The sequence below is a fragment of the Macaca mulatta genome, chromosome 4 (assembly GCF_049350105.2).
Source record: "Macaca mulatta isolate MMU2019108-1 chromosome 4, T2T-MMU8v2.0, whole genome shotgun sequence".
NCBI classification, from domain to species: Eukaryota; Metazoa; Chordata; class Mammalia; order Primates; family Cercopithecidae; genus Macaca; species Macaca mulatta.
Genome location: NC_133409.1, coordinates 145,916,536 through 145,938,656, shown reverse-complemented (window position 1 = coordinate 145,938,656; position 22,121 = coordinate 145,916,536). Strand labels below are relative to the sequence as shown.

Genomic DNA, 22,121 nt, shown 5'->3' with positions numbered 1-22,121 from the left:
TTTGCGCAAGTTAATTTCTTTATTTGCTCAAATAACACAGTACAAAAATGAGACTCAGATGCCAGCATCAGAAGCACATATCAAATACTCATAGGGCTTCAAGAACATCATTCCAAATAAGAAACTATGTACAAAAGGTTCCTGACCTTCATTTCATAACTTATTCTGACCCTTCCTATTTGGGTGATCGTGAACACTGCCTAAAACAAATCCACAAATAGCTCACCTCTCCCCCACTTCTCAGAAGCAGCAATAAAAACTAAATGGCTTTCCAGATAGGCTGAATTGAGCTTATGGAGCCGGTGCCTCAGGTTGGAGGCCAGTCCCATGTAAGCACCCAGGGCCTCTCTGCCCCAGGCTGCTCTTCCTCCCCAGTCCTACCCCATGGTGTGACAGCAGGTTCAACACAGCAATACCATGTCCCCAAGGGTCACAAGATCTCACTTGCCATCCAGGTTTAACACCCTTTCCCCCGTGACCACATGTTCTGGGCAGTGTCCAAGGGCGCCGGCTGTCTGTCTATAGTCTTGTCCTTCCTGCACATAGATACGAACATGTGGCAAATTTCACGCCTGAGTCAAGCTGTTGAAACTTGAGCTGTACAGAAGGCAAAGCCTCTGGCACCCCCACACTTCACCTTTGTGCAAATACAGAAAACAGCCCTTTCTCAAGACGTGTTACTGCTACCAGCTACAAAACTGTCATCATAAATCTACAAACCCACAATGTCCAGGATATGAATAGCACCTCCTGGAGTATGGTGCTCTTGGGCAGTGCAACAATCCATATCCACCCCTGTGCAACAATCCATGGCAGTCTAGCCCATTGAAGCCCTCCTCCGCTTCCTGAAAACTACCCAAAAGAAGCTATAGTACATACATGGACATGGCACTAGGTAATTTTCAGAACTCTTCACACCCATTTTCTCACTGACTCCTAGCCAATCCCATGAGATGGGAGAGGTGCAAGGTATCAGCTCCATTTCTCTAGTCACAGAATGTCAGGACACAGGTTAGAAGGATTCTGAGAGACCAAGGGTCCGCAGTCTCTAGGTCTTTCCATCTGGGGCCTGCAGAGTTCCTGGGAGGCATCTACAAGTCCATATGAGCACGAAGAACTGCCGGTCAACTGAAGAAATGATGGGATACACTTCGATGCACATCTGCTTGGATGCATGTGAATGTTCTGGTTGGAGATTAAATAAAAATTTAGTTTAAAAACTAGACTCAGTTAAAACAAACATCTGAGAAAATATCAGTAGGCCTTCTGGGTGGGATCCTAGACTCCAAATTCCGGAGAGGAGTGGGGATGTGTGGAGGGTCACCCAGCAATTCTGGGGTAGGTCCAGCAGGTGGAACCCTGGTCTCCTCACTCCCAGTCCAGTGCTGATTTCCCCAGACATGGCCTCTGTGTCTTGCCTTGTGGAAGAATGCTTTGTGCTTCTCAGATACTAGGGTATGGACACAGAATGGTTGTCTGCTCTTGTCTTCCATTACGTTTGTGAAGCAGGGATTGGGACATCACAGAGCATCTTCAGGGTCTCCTGGCTAAAGCTGCAAACCGTTCGGCTAGTTCAAGGGAATTTGAGTGCAAGACACAGCTTTCAATCTGGACTTTGAATCTCAGGACTTGTGATGTTCTGGGAAGAGAAAAAGAACATAGATATTAGCCACAGCTCAATTATTTATGGGTTCACTCTGGAAACACCAGACTTCCCATTACCCCATTGACACCCCACCCCAGCCTCCATCTCTGGGTCTTTGCTCTTGCAACACCTCCTGCTGACATTGCTCTCCTGATCCTTTCTCCCCAGACAGCCTCCCCATTCTCAAAGGTCAAAATTAGCACCTCCACCTCCTGGAAGGCTCCCAGGACCAACTTGCTTCATGGGCCTCAGTTACCACTCATTTGGCATTTGGTTGCTATTTAATTTTGTCATCAAACAGTTGTCTTTTCCATTGGCAGATGAAGCTTTTGAAGGCAGAACCTTCCACAGAGCCTCACAGCACTTCGCACAACTAAGCACATAGGAGGCTGTCAACAGCTACCAGTTAAATGAATGAATGAATGAATGAATGAATGAATGAATGGTTAGTAAAACCAGAAGATGGAGTCAGGGCAACTGAGGATGTCACAACTGATGTTTCTATAGTATCTTTCACAAATAACTCAGATCAACCTGTAAGCTATTACCTAAACCACCCTAGAGGGCAAATTATCTGTAACCTTCCTATTCTCTCAGAGAAGACAGTGAGGCCAAGAAGAGAGACAGGTCTATGGTAAGGAGGATTTCCCACCAGGAAAATGAGCCAAAGTAGAGCAGAGCATTCGAATGACAAGATACAACTATCATGAAATAAGCCAGCTGTCTTGAGAGACTTTTCAAATGGCTTCTAAAGGTAATTCCAAGAAAGACAGAAGTGTTTCGGGTGATAGTAGCATCATTGCAGAAGGGTCTGCTTTCCCAGGGGACCACTTGGATGTAGAAGTTCTGGTCCTGTTGGTCCAACACCAGCAAACAGAACATTTCATTCCTCTAAAGTCACACCTTCATTCAGTGGCTTCTGCACTGTGGATCTGGGTCAAATGTTTGTAAGCAGGTTATGTTAAGTGAATTAGAAAAGGATGAAGAAATCTTTATCAGAGTCTACCAGAAAATATGAGAGATCAGAATTTTTAAAAATCAGGCCAGGTGTGGTGGCTCATGCCTGTAATCCCAGCATGAACCTTGGCCTTGGGAGGCCAAGGTGGGAAGATTGCTTGTGGCCAGGAGTTCAAAACCAGCCTGGTCAACATAGTGAGAACCCATCTCTATACAAAAAAATAAATAAATAAAAAATAAATTAGCTAGGCATGGTGGCATGCACCTGTAGTCCCAGCTACTTGAGAGGCTGAGGTGGGAGGATCATCTGAGCCCAGGAAGGTTGAGTCTACAGTGAACAGTGATTATACCATTGCACTCTAACCTGGGTAACAGAGCAAGACCCTGTCTCAAAAAAAAAAAAAAAAAAAAAAAAAAAATCATTGACAAGCATCATCTCTGAAGGGAATATCTCAGAGACTTGGAGGAGGGGAAATTATTAGGAAAAGCATAAATGCACTCAGAACAGTGAAGGTGACGTCAGGAGAGAGGCTGTTCATTAGGCAACCAAGGCCAGGTCAGTGAGTGATCACCTCCTGGAAGCCTTCCAGAACCAACAGCCCATGGAGCCTTCTTGTCTACCTCAGCCACCCCTTATTTGATAGATAACCTTAGTTTGTTATTTACATTTTATGACAGCCTAGAATTGAGAAGGCAAGCAACAAAGCCCACAAAATAATAACAAGGCAAGCTAAGATCATAGCCCGTCCAATATGCCATTCTATCAAAAAAGCATGGAAATGTACATGTAATTGAAGACTAAAGCCAAATAAAGAAGATGCTAATTATGGAGTAAAATCAGTGAGGTTTCAGAAAAGAAAAAGGTCGTCATGGTTTAGAATTGTCTCAGAAGGCCTCAGTGAGGAGGTGGCATTTGAAATAGACCCCAAAATTCTGAACTGAGCAGGGGAGGGGAGAGGAGAATAAATAGATCCCACTGGAGGCCAGCTGTGAGCCTGCTGTCACTTATGCCACATCGCCATTGTCTTCCCCGCCCTCTCTCACCGGCTGGTCCTCCCTGTATGGGAACCGGGTGCAATTGTAGTGGTCTCTTAGGCCCATGAGGATGCACATGGCGTGGCTGTTGTTGCCAGCAAATTTGTTAGCTAAGCTAACATCAAACTGGTAGAGTCTCCTGGCGCGGTTCCTGTCCAGCTTAGAGGAGTGGGCCACCTGGCTGCGCAGGGTGGCTACCAGCTTGCTGAGGGAGGAGTCCGAGAACTCATAAAAAAACCTCTTAAAGCTGGGGTGGCGCCTGATCTGGAAGCGGAAATGAAAGCAGGTCATTAGTGTTGCTGGCAGTATCCCTCCCGCCAACTGCCCCTCCTGCAACTCCATGCAGCCAGGCGGGGCACCTCCTCTTCCCTGGGATGAGCTCCGCTTGTTACATCCCTCCACTGCCCCTAGCCTCTCAGAATCTGTTCTGCAAGGTCCAGCTCAAAGCAGCAGGACAAAGTAGAGGGCAAAGGTGGAAGTACAGGTCTTTAGACTCAGATAATTCAGAAGCAAACACCCCACAGAGCCTTCTCATCTACCCTAGCCACTCCTTATTTGACAAGTAAACTTACTTTATTATTTAAATGTATGACAGTCTAGAATTGGGATGCCTGAGTTGCACTTACTAGGTATGTGAGCCTCTGGTCATCTGCAAAATGTAAAATATCCACCCAGCCCCAGGATTGCTGGGGGGGATTGGAGGGGGAATGAAATGAGAGAGTTTACAGAAACGATTTAGTGCCGAGTAGATGTTAGAGGAATTTTAGTTCCTTCTAAGCCTCCTCCAACAAGCTCCTTTCTCTTAATAACTAAATGAGTTCCCCAGAGGCAGACCCAGACACAAGGACTTGGGTACAGGCATTTTATTCATTAAATGATCCCAGGAAATGCTGATGGGAGAAGGAGACCTGGAACAAGAATGGGAAGGCGGCCCAAGGGGTGGCAACTGGAGCTTAATCCACTCAGGGCACCTTGGAAGCCAGCTGAGAGCACGTTCCTCAGTTATACCACATAAAAGCGAGGGAGCTGGGGTCTCTATCCACCAATTCCCACCAGCCATTGGTTGAGGGCTGCTCATGCGGAAGTGGAGGCTGTTAATTGTGCCCCCAACATGGGTTGCAAAATGGCCCTGTGTCCTCAGGCACAAGGAGGCAGGAGCTGGCAGCTGGACGGGCCAGTGTGCACTCTGGTAGTGAAGAGAGGCACCCAGAGCGTCCGCTATGCTGATTACTCATCTTTAACCTGACCTCTTCACATGTGATCTGTGTTTGTCTCTCCAGATAGACTGTGTTTTCCAAGGGTGGGGAACCTTCTGTTATAGACTGCCTATCAGGGGAGGAAAATCAACTTGAAAGAATGGGAGACCAAATAAATGCTGAAGGGCGTGGCAAGACCAAGAGTGAACCCGGAGACCACAGGGAATGGAATCGGCTGGGCGGGTGGGGCAGGTGGGAGGCGGTTTCCAAGGACGGGGGACATGAGCCGAACTTTAATAGCTGATTTAGACAGGAGTGGTCCTGGCTGGGGCAGGGAGGTCACATGAGCATTGTGTTATTTTAAACAGTTCCCTCATCTGCTACATGTCTGGCGCTTTCTACATATGCATTAAGCTTGGTCAAGGAGGTAATCATCTCTCATTTTGGAAAAGAGGAAACCGAGACTCAGAAAGGTGAAGGGACATGCTCAAAGTTGCCCAGAGGTGCAGACTTGGGGATGGAACCCAGGTCTCAGCTGTGGGTAGATGAGGCCCTGGGGTTGGCCTGGGGAGGGCTGAGTAGTGCTCACCTGCTGCCCCAGTTGGCCATCCACTTCTTGGAGAAGCTCCACAAGCTTCTGGATGATGATCTCCTCTAAGGAAAAGAAAGGAGAATTGAGTGACTGTCGACTGGGTGATGCCCGGTTCCCTTCCAAAAACAAAGTGCTGCAACGACACATCCACCTGGGAAAGACAGTATTTTTTCTCTAAAACCCAGCACACACATTAGTTATGATGGACCAAGACACTTCTTGCCTTAAACTAATGCTGGAGTGTGAGAGCCTTGTTTGGGTTCCCTTTATAGAAACAGAAGGGACTTTGGCTTGCTGGGCCTCACCTGTAACCACATTCAGCTTCATTTGATAGGTGGGAAACTGAGGCCTCCCAGTGTCCCTTATCTAGGCTACAGAGTAGCACAGTCAAGAATGGGAGTTTGGACGAGGAGCAGCACATCAGAATGCAGGGAGGGGACATGCCAGGGCTACTGACCCATTAGGAATGCACCCGTCCACTTGGGTTCTAAGCAGCGGTGTGCCAGGGCCTGGTCGTACTAAGTTCCCTGTAAATATTCAGGAAATTTGTGGACTAGTTGTCTTGTTTTGTTTTAGACAGAGTCTCGCTCTGTCACCCAGGCTGGAGTGCAGTGGCGCGATCTCGGCTCACTGCAACCTCCGCCTCCTGGGTTCCAGTGATTCTCCTGCCTCAGCCTCCCGAGTAGCTGGGACTACAGGCGCACACCACCATGCCAGGCTAATTAATTTGTGGACTAGTTGTTACAAACTGTTAGCAGCTTGAAATCAGCCACAGTAAAAATATTTATGCCATGGAAATCTGCAAATGCTACAAAGTAGGGCATCCTCCTCCCAATGGAGAGCCTGTCTGCCAGCACACCACTGCTTATGAGACCTGGAGCAAGCTAGGAATTTCATATGAAACATTCAAGCAAACGAATGGGGGGTGTTAATTACATCCCACAGGATAGACAGGTGTCCTCTACCTGCAACTCTGCCCCAACAGCCCCAGTTTAAGGCCAAGCCTGTGCCCTCTGCCCCCTCCTAGAGTCTCCTGGGGTCTTTGCCTGCTGCCTTCCCCATTCCTTCCTCAGAACCCTCCCCTATTCAGCCTGTGAACTCCATGTGGAAGAGAAGCGCCCGGGAAGCTGTCCAGGTAAGTGCAGGGGTGGTACTGACTAGATTCATATGTTCCATTCGGCTGAGGTGCCCCTTCTGGCGTGTGGCCTCTGGCCTGGGAAGGTGCTTCTGAGATCACAACTGGCTCCCCTTCTGCGGGCAGGGGCTCCCGGCCCGAGAGATCTTCGGGATCTAGGGCAAAAAAGGGTTGTTGAGTGTTTTTGCAGAGAGCTGAATCTAGTTCCTGACAAGATGTTCGGAGGCACGAGCATCAGCGGGGGCTGGTTCCAGGCTCCTCCGTGAGTTTCCTGTCCCCGGCTCTGCCTCAGAGGAGTTCGTGGTGCACTCCTGGCCTTCTCCAGAAACCTGACTTTTGCCCACCAACCCTTTCTGCCTCCTCAGTCTGGGAGGGGCTCAGTTAAAACAGGTGTGCCCAGAGGGCCCACCAAACGAACCCTCTCCCTCTGCCAGGTTTTCTGGGTCCCTTAGCCTGTCTGAACCTCACTTTCTCCAAGTGTTAAGTGGGAGTGATAAGATTGACCCCACAGGGCTGCGAGCAGGTTAAATGAGATAATATGTGTGCAAGTAGCACATAGTAGGCACTCTGTGATGTCAGGGGAATTACTGTACACCAGTGGCCCTCATGCCTTGGTGTAGTGAAAAAACAGGCCCACACCATCTCCTACTTCGTCAAACCCAGTCTCTGTGCTTTTCTATGAACTGGCCAGGTGATTCTGATGCACAGCGGCACGGCTCTCTCACCACATTTGTTGTTAAGTGTTTGCATGTGGAGACGGAGGGGAGGGCGTGTGCTGTGAGCAGGGGCTACCGGGGGTGGGGTCCTGCTGGCACCTGGCCCCTCACCTCTCCCCACACTTCCACATCCCCCACTCTGCTCAGCAAGGAAATAAACAGGGCTTTCAGCAACAGCGGACATCCCCCACTATGCCAGCCTGTCAGCGACAGGCCACACAGCAGCCCTGCCCAAGAGGAAGCCTCTGTTACCATGGCAACACCAGGCCTGCTCACCAAGGCTGCTGGAGGTGGACGGCCGATGGCCACCGACACACAGGGGCAGAAAGCTGGGCCTCTTGGGCCGTCGGGCCTCCGGGCTGGCAGCCCCCGGTCTCCTGGGTTCCTTGGAGCTGTGTTTCTTATGGTAAAACGCTCTCCTGAAGCTCGACTTTTTTTCTACAGATTTCCTTCTGCAGTGTGGGGCCAGGTTTTCTAGACCCACCTCTTCCTCCTGGACTTGAGGTTGCTGTGGGGGAGATGAGAGAAACTGAGTCGGGGCCCCTGACCTTGAGGAGATCTCAGGTGAGCTGGGGAAGGAGACCCACGGTGGGCTAGGAGGCATTGCCCAGAGAAGAGTGGTTGATGCTCAACGCTGGGGAAATATGTGTGGTCTAGAGAGGGTTGGGGAAGCTTCAAGAAGGAGAGACTGGGTCCTGGTGCAGTGGCTTACGCCTATAATCCCAGCATTTTGGGAAGCTGAGGCAGGTGGATCACCAGGGGTCAGGAGTTCGAGACCAGCCTGGCCAATATGTAAAACCCTGTCTCTACTGAAAATACAAAAATTAGCTGGGTGTGGTGGCGCATGCCTGTAGTCCCAGCTACTCAGGAGGCTGAGGCAAGAGAATCGCTGGAGCCCAGAAGGTGGAGGTTGCAGTGAGCCGTGATCGAGCCACTGTGCTTTAGCCTGAGCGACAGAGCAAGACTCCGTCTCCAAAAAAGAAAAAAGAGAGACTGGAGTAGGGCTTTGGCAGGACACAGAAGAGTTCGGCAAGGACAGGGAAGGCAGGGTTGGGGAGCCCACAGTGAGGTCACGGTTACATGGGGAGCATCTTCCTCACCTCCTCCCCCTGCTGTTCTTCCGAATCTTGGAGCATGGAAATGATCTTCTGAATGAATTCTTCTGAAAAAGATCAACAGGCATGGTTACACTGTGGTGCTAGAAAAGCTCTTCTGTGATCAGTCTTCATTTCCTAATGCCCTGGTGGTTTCCTGGGTGATTCTCCAGGGGGCTAAAGAGCTGCCAGAGGTGGCCTGAGGGCGGGGCTGGTTTCATGGGATACACATTCACTTTACCAGTGAGGGCCTCTAAATAGATGCCCAGGAGGAACCCCTCAGGGCCATCTGGAAAGGCCCATTCCCTACAGGTGCCCTCACCATGCACCTTCTCCCTGCCCAGGCAGAATCGCCCTTCAAGGCATATTTTCTATGAAAAGCAAACAAGGCAGAATGGCAGGGGGTAGGGGGCAGAGATCTTTCCAGGTCTTTTCAGACCTGCCGGTGGTTTTATTTATATATATATATTTCTAGGCCTGGCTCTGCCAATGGTAGAATAATAATTACAGTGATGGCAGCTGCCATTAGCTGAGCTTCCCTCCTAAGGCTCCTACCCCTCTCCCTATCCTCTTTACTTCTGAGCTCTGCTCTCAAGCTGGGTCACCCAACAATGACAATAAGAGCAACAAATGGCACCTAACACGTATTCGCCACTGTCTAGGACAGGGGCTGTCCTAAATGCTGCTGACAATTCTAGAAAGTAGGTACTTGCTGTCCCCATTTCACAGATGAAGAAACTGAGACCAGAGATGAAGTAACTTGCCCAAGTCCACACGGCTCAAAGGGGTCAGAGCCCAGACTCAAACCCAGGTCCGTAAGATCACCCCATCGGCTGAGCACTTGTTGTGGGCCTCCCGTTGCCTCCTGTCTGCCTCATCAGGGTGAGCACCAACACTATTGCCATTTATCGAGGTTCAGTCAGGCAGCCTGGCTTGGGCCTGGGCTCTGGACCCCAAGCTGCCTCCCAGCCTGCTGTACTCAGAGGGAGGTCTGGACAGGTCACTGCCTCTCTCTGGCTCAGTGTCTCTTTGCAAGTCGGGGAGTCAGAGCAGAAATTTTGCAAGGGGTGTCTGAGAAAAGGAGAGGAGTACTGACTGTATTCCGAGGCTCTGTCCAGCTGAAGCTTCTCTCCAGGTCCCCAGCTCTCTGACGGGGTGGGAAGCATGAAGGGACCTGGAGCGCCAGCCTCTGTAGATGGGGCCTCCTGGGCTTCAGGCTCTTCCAATCCTGAGAAGCAGAAAGAAAAAGGGGTGTGTTTTGTCCGCCTGCGGCTGTCAACTATGCACAGAAGCTAGCACAGACTCTACAGTGGGTTCCGTGGCTGGATCACACTAAGGCCTTATGGGGCTGGAAGACAGCTGCCGGGCAGGGTCGTGTCTCTGATTTACTGGCCCAGACCAAGCTCCCTTATCCCTTTGTGCTTCCATAGAACTGGCTTTCCTGGGCTTTGTTGCCCTCTCCTCCCTCCACCGTTTTGACTTGATCCACAAGTTGAATAGTAGAGGCCTGTCATGTCCCATGACATGAATTAATGAATCACAGCCAGAATCCCCCTGCATGAAAATATCTCCCACGTGGCCTGAAATTCCCCTCTTTGGTGTTAACCATCACCCCTCCTTTCTAAGCTGTAAAGTCTCCCGGCCAGGATGACCTAACAGGATGGCCTGTTCTCCCTGATGCCCAGGAAGAAATGACTTGTCTGATCCTTTCCCCCTCTAGCTCTGGCCCCATCATCCATGGGCCACGTGACCTTGAACACATTGTTTTACCTCCCAAAGCCTCAGTCCCTTCATCTGTAAGATGGGGATAATAGTTGTACCTCATCTGATGGCTGTGAGGACTGATTGAGTTATCGATATGCAGCAGGGAAATGTCTCATTTTACAGGTGAAGAAACCGAGGCACAAAGATGGGGAATGACATAGACAATATACTAGAACCCAGGTCTCCTGCCTCCCCTGCTCCAGCTCCTTCCTGCACACACTACTCCCCTCCCTGCCAGGGCGCAGAAGCTGAGGCAGCCAAGAAATGTGGATAGTTGGGGAATTGCGGAACATAATTTCCATCAAGGGCTTATTGGGGTTGCCTAGACCTCGCTGAGGTTTTGTGTGTGGAGGTGACCCGCTGGCATTCTTTCTCTCTTCCCACAGTCATCCTCACACCGCTCAGGGCAGAGAGCAAAAGTCAGACCAGGTGCAACGCAACCTTTAAAGTGGCCAATTCCATCCCCAGGGAAGGTTCCAGAGCTGGAGGCAGCTGCAGGGTTGCTATGGCAACTGCAGAGCCTGCTCACCATAGCTGCTGGAGATGGAAGGCCGATGGCCGCCAACACACAGGGGCAGAAAGCTGGACTTCTTGGGTGGCCGGGCCTCTGGACTGGAAACATCTGCGGCCCTCCTCTTGGCCTCCTCGGAGCCGTGTTTCTTAAGAGAAAAGGTGCTCTTGAGGCTTGTCTTTTTCTCTTGGGATTGCTTCCTAACAGCCAGTGCTGGGTTTGGCAGGGCCACCCCCAGCTGTGAGATCAGAGACTGGTGCCGGGAGAGGAGAAAAACTGAGTCAGGTTCATGACATTGAGGAGAGGGGGAAAGCTCTCTGGATGCAAAGTGAAGGGTAGCCAAGCTGCAGGATGGCCCCAGGAGAGGGGAGGCAGCAGAGGCCAGAGCAGGGGGAGGGCTGAGTTCTGAAGCTGCAGGAGGCTTCAGGGAAGGAAGGGACTAGAGCTCGGCCTAGGACAGGTGGAGCTTGACAGAGGAGGAGGAGAAGGCAGAGAGCCCCTGGAGACCTGCAAAGTTTACTCCTCACCTCTTCTTCCCACTGGTCTCCCACTCTTTTGAGCAATTCCACAATCATCTGAATGATAGCATCCTCTGGAAGAAAGCAAATGCATCCAGTTATTCTTTCTAAATGCACAGACAACTCCTTCTAAATTACTGTCTTGGACAGTTCTCTTCAACAACTCTTTAGGCCACACAATGGAGGGAAAGCACCACATCCCAGGGGCAGGTCCTTCTGAGAGAAGGCTGGAAGATCCACGGGGAAGGCACTGAGCCAAACCATGACACTTCATGCAAGACATTTCAGGTCAGCCCTTTAGGCATTCAACTTGTGCCCCACTGTTTCCTTTGAAAGTCACAGATCTCAGAACATCTACTTTGGGTTCAGTAAGCTGTGTGACCTTGAATAAGTTTCTTAACCTCTCTGGGCCTTTATCGCTCCCAGTGAAATGTGGGTCATAATCTGTGTCCTGCCTCCCCCAGAAGGCTGTCAGGCTGTCATATGAGGGACTGGGCTTGAGAACACTTTGCAAGGCTAATGCTGATCTTCCAACCTGCAAAATTCCAGTGGGAAAATGGTGGATACCTGGCCTCACTAAGGTGGAGGATGAAAGGACATCAGCAGGGATGACACAGAGAGAGCCTGCCACGCTGATGCCTCAGCCACACCCCCATCTCTGCACAGAGAAGCCACTGACAATGGAAATGGTTTCCTTTGATACTCCGGTCAGCCTTTTCAAGGACAATGTGCCCACACTGTCCTCTGATAGGTACCAGCTGATGAGTTTACATGAAAAGAGATGCAAACAAGGTTCCCTGTTCTGAGGCTATCTGTGGGTTTGCTTTTTTTTTTTTTTTTTTACTCCTAACTTCCCTCTCTCACTTCCCTCACTTATAAATTGTTTGGCTTTTGTTGCTTGACTCAGCTACCAGCTGGTTCCCTCTCATGTAAGAAAACAATTAGCTGCAAAATAACTAACTCAATGCCTTTTAGTTATTCTTTGACACATGCATAGCTCCTTCATTTCACATGTTATAAAATATGCTCATCTTTTTTTACAGGGAATTAGACGAATAGGGGATTATTCTCGATTTATTAGGAGCACTCATGGTATTGTGGTTTTGTGTGAGACTGTACTTATTTTTTGGAGATGCATGTTTAAGTATTTAGGGATGAACATGGTTTACTCCAAAATGATTCAGCAACAAAATGATACGCACACAAAGCAAACTGGCAGAGTGTAAACAACTGAGTATACAAAGCATTGAACTATACTTTTCACTCTTCTATATATTTTTTAAAGTAAAATACATTTTAAAAGACTAAGAAAAGTTCCATTTTCATTAACACATAAGGCAGAAGCATTTGCCAGCAGCCTTTCCAATTCCCTAGCCTCCCTTCTGTGAAATTCTAAAATAAGCAAACGTGGCCAGAAGCACCAAAAGAGGCAAGAAAGGCCAGTGCATGTATTTTGAGAGCCACTATCCAAGGTCTCAGTAATCATTCAGAACAATCCGTCTCATTCAGTAATAGCCACCTCAGTCAGAGGCAAAAAGGTCACTAGAGATTCCGACTCACTATCAGGCTTTTTGAGCTCCTCTTCTTGCTGGTGACCTGTGGCGTGGGGAGAAACATCCAAAGCTCCAGCACCATCCACTTTGATGAGGAAGGAGTGGCAATCAGAATCTTCCCCACCTGGAATAGAGACGAAAGCAAACGGGTATGTAGGTGTGTATGTGCGTGTGTCAGTGACGTTCTCCCGACTTTGTTCATCAACACGAGAAAACAGCACAGAATTCACAGTGCGACAGGCACTGCTGCAGCCTGCTCCAGGCCTAACCAAAAAACCAGAAACCCACCAAGGTTTTTATCTGAGAAGAGGCTACTTCCACCAAGACACCTCTCTTGCTAACCCCCTCCCCGCAAACCCTCAATCTTCTCCCCATCATAAACACCGAGTTTTGAGTGCCACGAGGCAGAGCCCCCCTCCCTCTAGGTGCCAGTGGGCATTCAGCTCCAGAGCCTTGCGAGGCAGAATAGGAAGGCACCTTGGGAGCCAGCACCCTCATTTACCTGCGGGGAATCAAAAGTTCCAGAGGGAGCAGCTCAAGCTCAAGGTCACACAGCAAGTTTACTCCTGATGGAGCCAAGTCTAGAACCAAGACCTGGAAGCAGCAGCCCAGAAGCACACAGGCACCAGTGGGGTGGGAGTAGGGCTTCCCTCCTCGCCTGACTCCCTGCCTTCTCATTTCTCCTAGGTCTGTGCTCCTGAAACTAGAGGAGTTGGCAGTAACAGCTATTGTGCACTGAGCACTTTCCTTGTGGGCTGTGGCCACTCCATGAGACAGTAACTACTTATCTTCATTTTATCCATGAAAAAAGTTGAGGCTCAGCGAGGAAACCTGCCTCCCTGGGCCACACAGCTTGTGAACGGCGGCACTGAGAGTGGGCGAGTGGTTTTCCCTGGAGCGCTCAGCCGTGGTGCTGTTCTACCTCAAAGAAATGTCACAGTGGGCCAGGCGTGGTGGTTCACACCTGTAATCCCAGCATGCTGGGGGGCCACGGCCCGTGGATCACTTGAGTCCAGGAGTTCAAGACCAGCCTGGCCAACATGGTGAAACCATCTCCACTAAAAAATACAAAATTAGTCAGGCATGGTGGCGGGTGCCTGTAGTCCCAGCTACTCGGGAGGCTGAGGCAGGAGAACGTCGTGAACCTGGGAGGCAGAGCTTGCAGTGAGCTGAGATTGCGTCACTGCACTCCAGCCTGGGGGACAGACAGAGACTCCGTCAAAAAAAAAAAAAAAAAAAAAAAAAAAAGCAAGCAAGCAAGAAAGGAAGAGATAAAGAATGGAAGAGAGAGAGAAAGAAAGAGAGGAGGAAGAAGGAGGAGGAGAGGAAGGAAGGAAGGAAGGAAGGAAGGAAGGAAGGAAGGAAGGAAGGAGGGAGGGATTCACAGCGGTGCGGAGGGAGGGAGGGAGGGAGGAAGGAAGGAAGGAAAAGAGGGAGAGAGGGAAGGAGGGAGGGAGGGATTCACAGTGGTTCGGAGGGAGGGAGGGAGAGAGGGAGGGAGGAAAGAAGGAAGGAACGAAGGAAGGAAGGAAGTCACAGCGGTGCGGCCCCTGACTATTCTTGTCACTCTGTGGAGAGGCTCCTGGAGCAAGTTTAGAGCACCCTAGGGGTTTCCACAGGAACAGGCACGGTCCACTCACCCCTGCGAGCTGGGCCCAGGTCAGCCTCCCCAGAGCGTGAGGCAGCAGCCGCCTTGGACAACCCTTCCTCTTGGCCTCTGGCATCCTGGTCTTGAGCTGCTTTAGTCACCTCGGCTGCATGTTTCTTGTGACCTTGCTTCTTGCGACCGGCCTTCTTGTCGTGGTGGGCTCTCTTCCTGAGGGCTGGCTCCCCTGCTGCTTCCAGGGGCTCCAGAGGCTGGGAGAGGCCCTCCTTCCCCCTTGGCCTCCTGCTGGCCTTTTCTCTGGGCTCCTCAGGGCCCGTCCTCACGAAGAAGTTCAGCACGGTCTTCAGCCACCCCTTCTTGGTGTCTTGCGAAGGCCTCTGCTCACTGGGGAGAAACTCTCCAGTCTCCTCGGGAGTGGGGGCTGCAGTGGTGGTGCAGTGAGCCTCAGCAGACGGAGCTGGGCTGTCTGAATGTCTGGCCCAATCACTGGTCGCCCAGTGAAGCGCCTTCCTGGAGGGGGCAGTGGGCAGGGAGAGGCAATGGCAGTCCCACGGCTCCAAGCCTTTCCCGGGGGCCAGCGGCCTGTCCAGAGACCTGGCTTTCCTCTCCGCCAGGGGCTTCCTTGGGCACCTTGGATTCTCCATCGGGCTACAACAAAAACAAACAGCTCCCTTAGTTTTTTTGGTTTCGTTTTGCTTTGTTTTTCTGTTTTTGTTTTTGTTTTTGTGACGGAGGCTCGGTCTGTTGCCCAGGCTGGAGTGCAGTGGTGTAATCTCAGCTCACTGCAACCTCTACCTCCTGGCTTCAAGTTATTCTCCTGCCTCAGCCTACCGAGTAGCTGGAATGACAGGTGTCCGCCACCACACCTGGTTAATTTTTGTATTTTTAGTAGAGATGGGGTTTCACCATGTTGGCCAGGCTGGTCTTGAACTCCTGACCTCAGGTGATCCGCCCGCCTCGGCCTCCCAAAGTGCTGGGATTACAGGCGTGAGCCACTGTGCCCGGCCCAACAGCTCCCTCAGCAGAGGCCTCCTGGGCACGCCGAAGTTGGCTCCCGGCACTGACCAGCGGACCCATTCACCCTGCCTGCTAATGTGAGTAGTGTCAACTTCCCATGTCAACAATTTCTCAAAGCTGTTGTCTTGTGCAAATTCCCCCAAAACCCTCGGGGAATGGGGGTCATTATTCTCATTTTCCAGAGGATAAAACTGGACCACAGGAAGATCGTGCTCAGATCTCAGGGCTGGTCAGCTGCACCTCCAGAGCCCCTGAAAGGAACATAGCCCTGTCCACACCTAGGTTTTAGTCTATCAAGACTGATTTGGGACTTCTCCAGAACTGCATGATAATTAATTCATCTTGTCCAAAACCACTGGGTCTGGGGGCTTTTCTCACAGTAGCAATGGAAAACGAATACAGCCGGAGCCAGAGGCCTAGTCCTGCCCCTCACTAGCCTCGGGACTTTGGGCAGCTCAGGCACCTCTTCTGGCCCCATGTGCTCATCTGAAGCATGCCTGAGCCCTGCCCTCTCTCACAGGCTGTCGTGAATATTCCATGAGGCAGCTCTGTCAGTGGCAACTCTTTTCTTCCAACTGCTCAAGCCAAAAATGTAAAGTCACCCCGACTTCTTTCTTTTTTTAAGAAATAAATAATTTTATTTAGAAAATAGATATGGGGTCTTGCTGTGTTTGTCTGGGCTGGTCTCAAACTCCTGGGCTCAAGCGATCAACCTACCTCGGTCTCTCAAAGTGCTGATTACAGGCATGAGCCACTGCGCCTGGCCTCCTTTCTTTCTTTTACTCCCACATCCACCCATCAGCAGAACCTGTTGGCCTCACTCACATAGAGCCTGTCCTCACCCCAACAGCCCCCTGGGGTCTCTAGGTCCCCATCTGCACTCACCTGAACTGTTACCACCGCCTCCTAACTGACCTCCCTGCTCTCCTCTTGCCCTCCCCAGTAACTTCTCCTCTTTGCAGCTATGGGGGCTTTTAAAACAAAAGTTACTTCCCTTCCTCCAAGGGTCCCCTTTCACTCAAAGTCTTTACAGCAGCAGGCACGTCCCACACGTACCAGCCTCCATCACCCCTCTGACCACATCTCTCTCACTCCACTCCACACACACAGCCCTGCTTGCTGTCCTTCAGGCCCGCCCGCCTCAGTGCCTTCACACTGGCCAGTCCCTCTTTCTAGAACATTCTTCCCTCATGGAAAGAATGAGTTTGTTCATGGTTTGTTCCCTCACTTCCTTTGGGGCTGTACTCAACTGTCACCTTCCCATCGAGGCCCTCCCTGCCCACTTCCCATCAGCGCACCCTTTCCCCTCCTACCCTATGTGCTGGTGGTGTGCAATGTCGTGTCTTTATGTGTTTAGGTGTTTTCTGTCTGAGTCTCTCTCCATCTCCTGTGTCTATTTTGCTAGGTCTTCTGTCTTTGAGTGCCTAGAACAATGTCTAGCATATCACTGCTACTGAATAAGCACTTATTAAACAAATGCATAGATGTATAACATTTAGTAAATGGCACAACACATAAGGTATCTTTGGATGTGTAGTTAACATGAAATCACTGCTTTCAGGCCAATTTCATCTTAGAGCAGTAGGGACTCCTCCATTCTCCATCCAGAATGAAGCAGCGGCCAATGGAAAAAGACAAAAAAACCCTTTCCCTCCCGGGCAGCATTTCAAGCAGGCCTGGGTGTGGGCGGTGCACTTCATTTGTGTGTCTTTAATTTAATCTAAAACTGCTGGGGCTTTCCAATTTTTCCAGAGTTGTTCAGAAGGCCTCTTCCCTTCAGTGGAAGGTAAAAGAAAAATAAAATATGGTTTTGAATGCCAAACCTGAGCCCCTGGAGAGTCCTGTGGAGTTTAGGACCACAGGTTGCCTGCTCTAATTTGTCATTACAGCTTTAGCATGCATTGACCAAGTAATGTTTAGTGGTATGGGATGTACTCTAAAATGTATTCTATTGCTATGCTCAGCTTAGAGGCAAAAATAAGAATCTATAATTGCAATTTCTTATGTGTGGGATCCACAGGAAAGTGAAGAAGATACAGAGAAAGAAGAAAAGAAATGGGAACACACATATTTGAAGGTGACATGAACATTTGGGATGCCTTCCCTCCTCCAAGCACCCGTCTGGGAAGGAAACCAGACGATATTGCAGCCCCAGGTCGCCAAGGCCAGAGGCCATTGGAGCCAAGTGTCCACACGTGGATGACCTTGGAGGAAATGAGAAATCAGGTCGGGGTGGAGGCAGGCAATTTAAAAGGACTTATTTGTTATTTAATGTTCCTTAAAAGGAACATCTGGGCTACACGGAAACTTTTAGCAGTATGTATCTGTACCTTATATGGAAATTCACTAATATTCCTGAAAGACTCAGAGACTGGCTGCCTTACGGTTGTGTTTCCGAAGACAACGGGGGGTAGGACAAGGAGAAGAAGTCATGGGGAAAAATTTATGTTTGTTCTCACTTATTTCTCTCAAAAAACATTTAATAAGCACCCACTCTGCACCAGAAATTATGCTCGGTGCTAGGGATACAATCATGAACGAGATGCAGTGTGTGCCCCCAGAGGGAATATTCTGGTCTTCTCTGAACGCGCAGGAATAAGGATGTGAGTACACAGTGATGACAGCAATGTTCCATTCCCCTGCATCTGCTGTCTCTTCAGAAGCACATGGTCTTAAAAGAAGATAAATTTAGGTTGAAGTTCTATGTGATTTAAGATCATATTTTTAAAAAAGTAAGCCGAGCCAGAAATATTTACTGAACGCTGTCAGGGTTCTCTCTGCGTTTTCCATATGTTCCTGTGGTCAGGGCAAATTGGATGGGGTTGGCAGAGAAGCTGTTCATTAACAAAACCACAGAACCAGGACACTCTTGTTCAGCTCAGCCTCTCTTCCGTCTGCACAGATTTGGCTCCATGGGACCCATCGCACGGAGGGCCAGTGCTTCCTTACCCAGTTAACGGGAAGAGAGACGCAGTCATCTTTTAAAGAGCTGTCATTGCCATGGAAACGGTTTTCGCCACTGCCAATGGCGGCAGTATCCTCCTAATGCATTCCAAGGACACGCTGCTCCTCCTGATCAGAACATTAACACAATCCCACCAGCACATGCTTTCCCTGACGTTTTTTCAGGAAAGCTACTGTGATTTGGCCGCCCCCTCCCTGGAATAACCGGTGCCCTGAGCCCATGGGGAGATGCGAGAAACTAAGGCCAGGAGCCCCGCAGCTGCTGCTGCAGCCCAGAGGCAGGAAGGGGGCCGGGTGACGCCCAGCCTCTGCTACCCAAGAGTTTCCCCAATGAAGAGATTCCAGGGTCTCCCAAGGCTTCCTAATTCCAAATCCAGTGACCTCTTCCCATGCCTTGTCCTCCCTAACGTGCTGCAGCATTTGATACCAGCCCTACTTCCTTCTTTTCTCTTTCCTCTCTGGGTGGCTGTGACTGTGCTCAGTCCAGCTCTCTCCTCCCTCTCCCCCGCTCCAACTGCTCCTCCTCTGTAATGTTTCAAAGATTGTCTTCAGCTCTGGGCCAGGGATTGAGAGAGTGCGGCTGACTGGGGAAGACACACCAACACGCCCCCAGGAAGACCCCTGAAGAACCTCTGTGGATGGTGTGTCCTCAGACTTTTAAAGTCTCTAAGCCCTGGGAAGCTTGTCTTTTAATCCTAATAACCTCCCCTTTCCTACCTGTGCCAAAATTAAAGACTTTCCAAGTATAAAATTCTGCTATCCAGGATTTATCAAAGCAAGACTTTCCTTTCTTCTTCTTTGTTTTGTGCCCCAGGTGCTCAACTACATTCAGCCCGACCACCAGGGAATCCCACCCCGCGCAGGCTGTGCTCCAGACCAGGAACCCTAAGCCAGCAGCGCGGCCTCACTATGCGGAAACCCAGCTGCTCTCGTAAACTTGTTGTGGATGTCAGAGCAAAGTCCAAATCAGCTCAGAAATACCCGAGTGATCTACAGATCACAAGACTTCTTCTGATAAGATGTGGCATTTACTGGTGACATGTCCAGCAACAGCGACAAAGAACCAGAGAAGGCTCACGAAGCTGACCCTGGAGCAGGAAGTTTGCCTGCCTTCCCCAAGCTTGCTGCTGTGTATTGTTTACTTTCTAAGTTGCACGGTGACCTCATCTCTATGCTGTTTGCTAATTTGTTCACCTGGCCGCCTTACCCTCTAACTGCTCTGGTGCCTTTCATGGAGATAACTTTGCGGCTCCCCTTTTCCACCCATGATTCACACAATAGAAACTTCACAGAGAGAAAACCTGCGGCACACCCACAGCAGCACCCTGAGGGACAGAGTGTGTGGCACACACACGTGGACCCACAGTCAACACCACAGACATCCACGTGTCACCAGAACACACTTGTGCACACCACAGACCTACACGGACTCAAGACGCCCTGTATTTCTCCTGTCCCAAGTGTAAAGGAATAATTATATGACCAAGCTCACTACTTGCCATCGGTGCTAACTCTAAGTTCCGTGAGAGGGGACCTGAGCCTGGGAGGCTCTCGGTGTTCGTGAAACAAATAAATGATACATAGGCACGTGAAAACCCAAACCATCTCACCTTCATGCAGCCACACGGCGTCCAGAGAGCCCTTTCCTTTACATGATCTCATTCCATCTTTGCCAAGGGCTGTGACTCAGATGGGCTAACAGTGGTGCACTGAGGCTCTCAACCATTAAGAGACACGCCCCAGGTCACATAGCCGGGAAGCAGAGAGCTGAGACTCGAATTCACTTCTCCTGATCTGAATCCTATCTTCTCTATTCTACACCAAATGGCCTCATGTAAGCATAGATACACATGCACACACTTACATACAGACTTAGAGGGGAGAAACCTGCTCTTTCACACTGATGGAAATAACCACATTCACATACACACCTACAGTGACCTGTGCACACAGAGTCACACAATCACGTGTGCCTAGGTATAGACACCCATGCCCTCCCCACCCCATTCTGTCCTCTATCCAAGACCACGGGCAATGCAACACTGCGTGAGGAGTCGGTCAGGACTGTGGGTTTATAATCCACCCCCAGCCTCTAAATTCCCATCCAAGAAAGCAGTAGACCATGAGTTTTTTTAATAAGATCTCCCCGTTCTTGGACTAACTTCCGAAACCTTAAAACTCATAGAATCTTAATTCAACCATAGGTAATAATAACACCTCCCATTTATCGGGGGTCCCCTCATGTACCTTCACATAAGGTCTAGAACTCGACGTCTACCACATCCTATAGGGAAACTAGCAGGTGAGCTATGTAATGCTGCCCCATCCTACAGACAAGAAAACTGAGGCCCAAGGAAGTGAAGTTCCTTGCTCAGGGTGCCGGCTAATAAGCAGGATTGGGACTTGAATACAGAGTTTTAAGTCCAAGTGAGCCCAGAGCTCTTTGAGAAACACCCCATTGAGATAATGTCACTGAACCCTGCTTCATCTTTTTAGAGATAAGAAAACTGATTCCCCCACCTCCACCCCTGCTGCCTCTCTGGGAGGGCCCAGCATGCTGGAAGCAGAATTGGAACTGGACTCTTGGTTTGACTCCCAGGACTAAACTCCTCTCCGGACCCCAAGATACATACCCACTGCTCCAGCCCCCAAAGGAGAGGGTATTGTTCAACCAACCTTGGACCACAGAAATCGCTTTTGTCCTGAACACCCGGGGCCGGGATCTTCAGACAGGAGGTCTCTGTGGTAGGCTCTCCTCCCTGTCAGCCGGAAGTTGTGTCCAATGAGAAGTCAGACCCAGCTCTCCCAGGGAGAAGATGCCACGACTTTGGTGCTGACAATTTTCTGAGTGTCTCAGAAGATGCTTTGGCCGTCCATATATATAGTATCTTCCAGGAGCTGAGCTCATGGCAGCCAATCCAGAGAGCCATGGGCTGGCTCACCTGCCTCCACCTGTTACCACCCAACCCAGGGCTGCTCCCCGCTCCTCCAATGATAGGAGGCTTAGCTCAGCTACCCTGGAAAAAACAGTTTCACTTGACAACTTCCTTATTGCACCCAAACCCCAATAAGAAACCAAAGCTCAGAAAATAACCTAAGGTCTGGCTGGGGAAAGCCCCACCTTAGAGTTGAAAACAAGCCTTAATGGGAAACGCAGGTTAGGGAAGAAAGTGGAGGTAGCTTTACTGCCTTTACAACATCCCTCAGTTATCTTTGAAGATTAGTGGGTACCTAGAAAGAAAGGTCAGCGATGGGATACATACGTCCCTTGACCTGGAGACAGCCCAGAAGAAAGAGCCCACAAGAGCCACGTGCTCCAGATCTGCTGCGCCCGGGAAGGGTTGCCACGGATCTTGAGAGAACATTCTAAGAAGTCCTAAAAAGTCAGAGTTCCACTTTCTGTAATGCCTTATTTTAAAAAAGAGTGTAAATACATGTTTATAATCAGAAAAGAAAAACTAGTTTTATTAAAATGAAAGCAAAGGCCGGGCGCGGTGGCTCATGCCTGTAATCCCAGCACTTTGGGAAGCCAAGGCAGGCGGATCACATGAGGTCAGGAGTTCAAGACCAGCCTGGCCAACATGGTGAAACCCCATCTCTACTAAAAATACAAAAATTAGCCAGGTGTGGTGGCAGACACTTGTAATCCCAACTACTCAGAAGGCTGAGGCAGGAAAGTCACTTGAACCCAGGAGGCAGAGGTTGTAGTGAGCTGAGATCACGCCACTGCACTCCAGACTGGGTGACAGAGCGAGACTCTGTCTCAAAAAAAAGTTAAGAAATTCTATTTTGGTTCATTAACACAGGGAGGCATTACA

At 50.0% G+C, this 22,121-nt stretch overlaps 1 protein-coding gene across 3 annotated transcripts; it reads right to left on the bottom strand.

The window, feature by feature from the left end:
• On the bottom strand, positions 1-21,295 carry BNIP5 (BCL2 interacting protein 5). 3 transcript variants are annotated; one of them, XM_001116745.5, is made up of 12 exons: positions 20,980-21,295; positions 14,357-14,970; positions 12,724-12,840; positions 11,173-11,237; positions 10,664-10,898; positions 9,467-9,598; positions 8,377-8,438; positions 7,553-7,784; positions 6,584-6,715; positions 5,423-5,487; positions 3,647-3,901; positions 1-1,639 (listed from the first exon to the last, which is right to left on the bottom strand). In XM_001116745.5, the coding sequence occupies exons 2-12, from the start codon at positions 14,964-14,966 to the stop codon at positions 1,604-1,606; spliced, it is 1,941 nt and encodes a 646-aa protein (XP_001116745.3). In that variant the 5' UTR covers positions 14,967-14,970; positions 20,980-21,295; the 3' UTR covers positions 1-1,603. The 3 variants fall into 3 exon arrangements, with proteins under 3 accessions (XP_001116745.3, XP_077856311.1, XP_077856312.1); XM_078000185.1 differs by having other exon boundaries at positions 10,664-10,901; positions 20,980-21,293; XM_078000186.1 differs by having other exon boundaries at positions 8,377-8,435; positions 10,664-10,901; positions 20,980-21,293.
• Positions 21,296-22,121: the final 826 nt, after the last annotated feature.

Bases quoted from the DNA above. Each gene is read 5' to 3' on its own strand.
- BNIP5 (XM_078000185.1), bottom strand. From the start codon at position 14,966: ATGGAGAATCCAAGGTGCCCAAGGAAGCCCCTGGCGGAGAGGAAAGCC. The intron at 5,488-6,583 runs GTCAGTACCACC...TCTTTTCCTTAG, and splicing joins GAATGGAACATATGAATCTA to AGGAGATCATCATCCAGAAG. The intron at 1,640-3,646 runs GTGAGAGAGGGC...TTCTCTTCCCAG, and splicing joins CATACAGGGAGGACCAGCCG to AACATCACAAGTCCTGAGAT.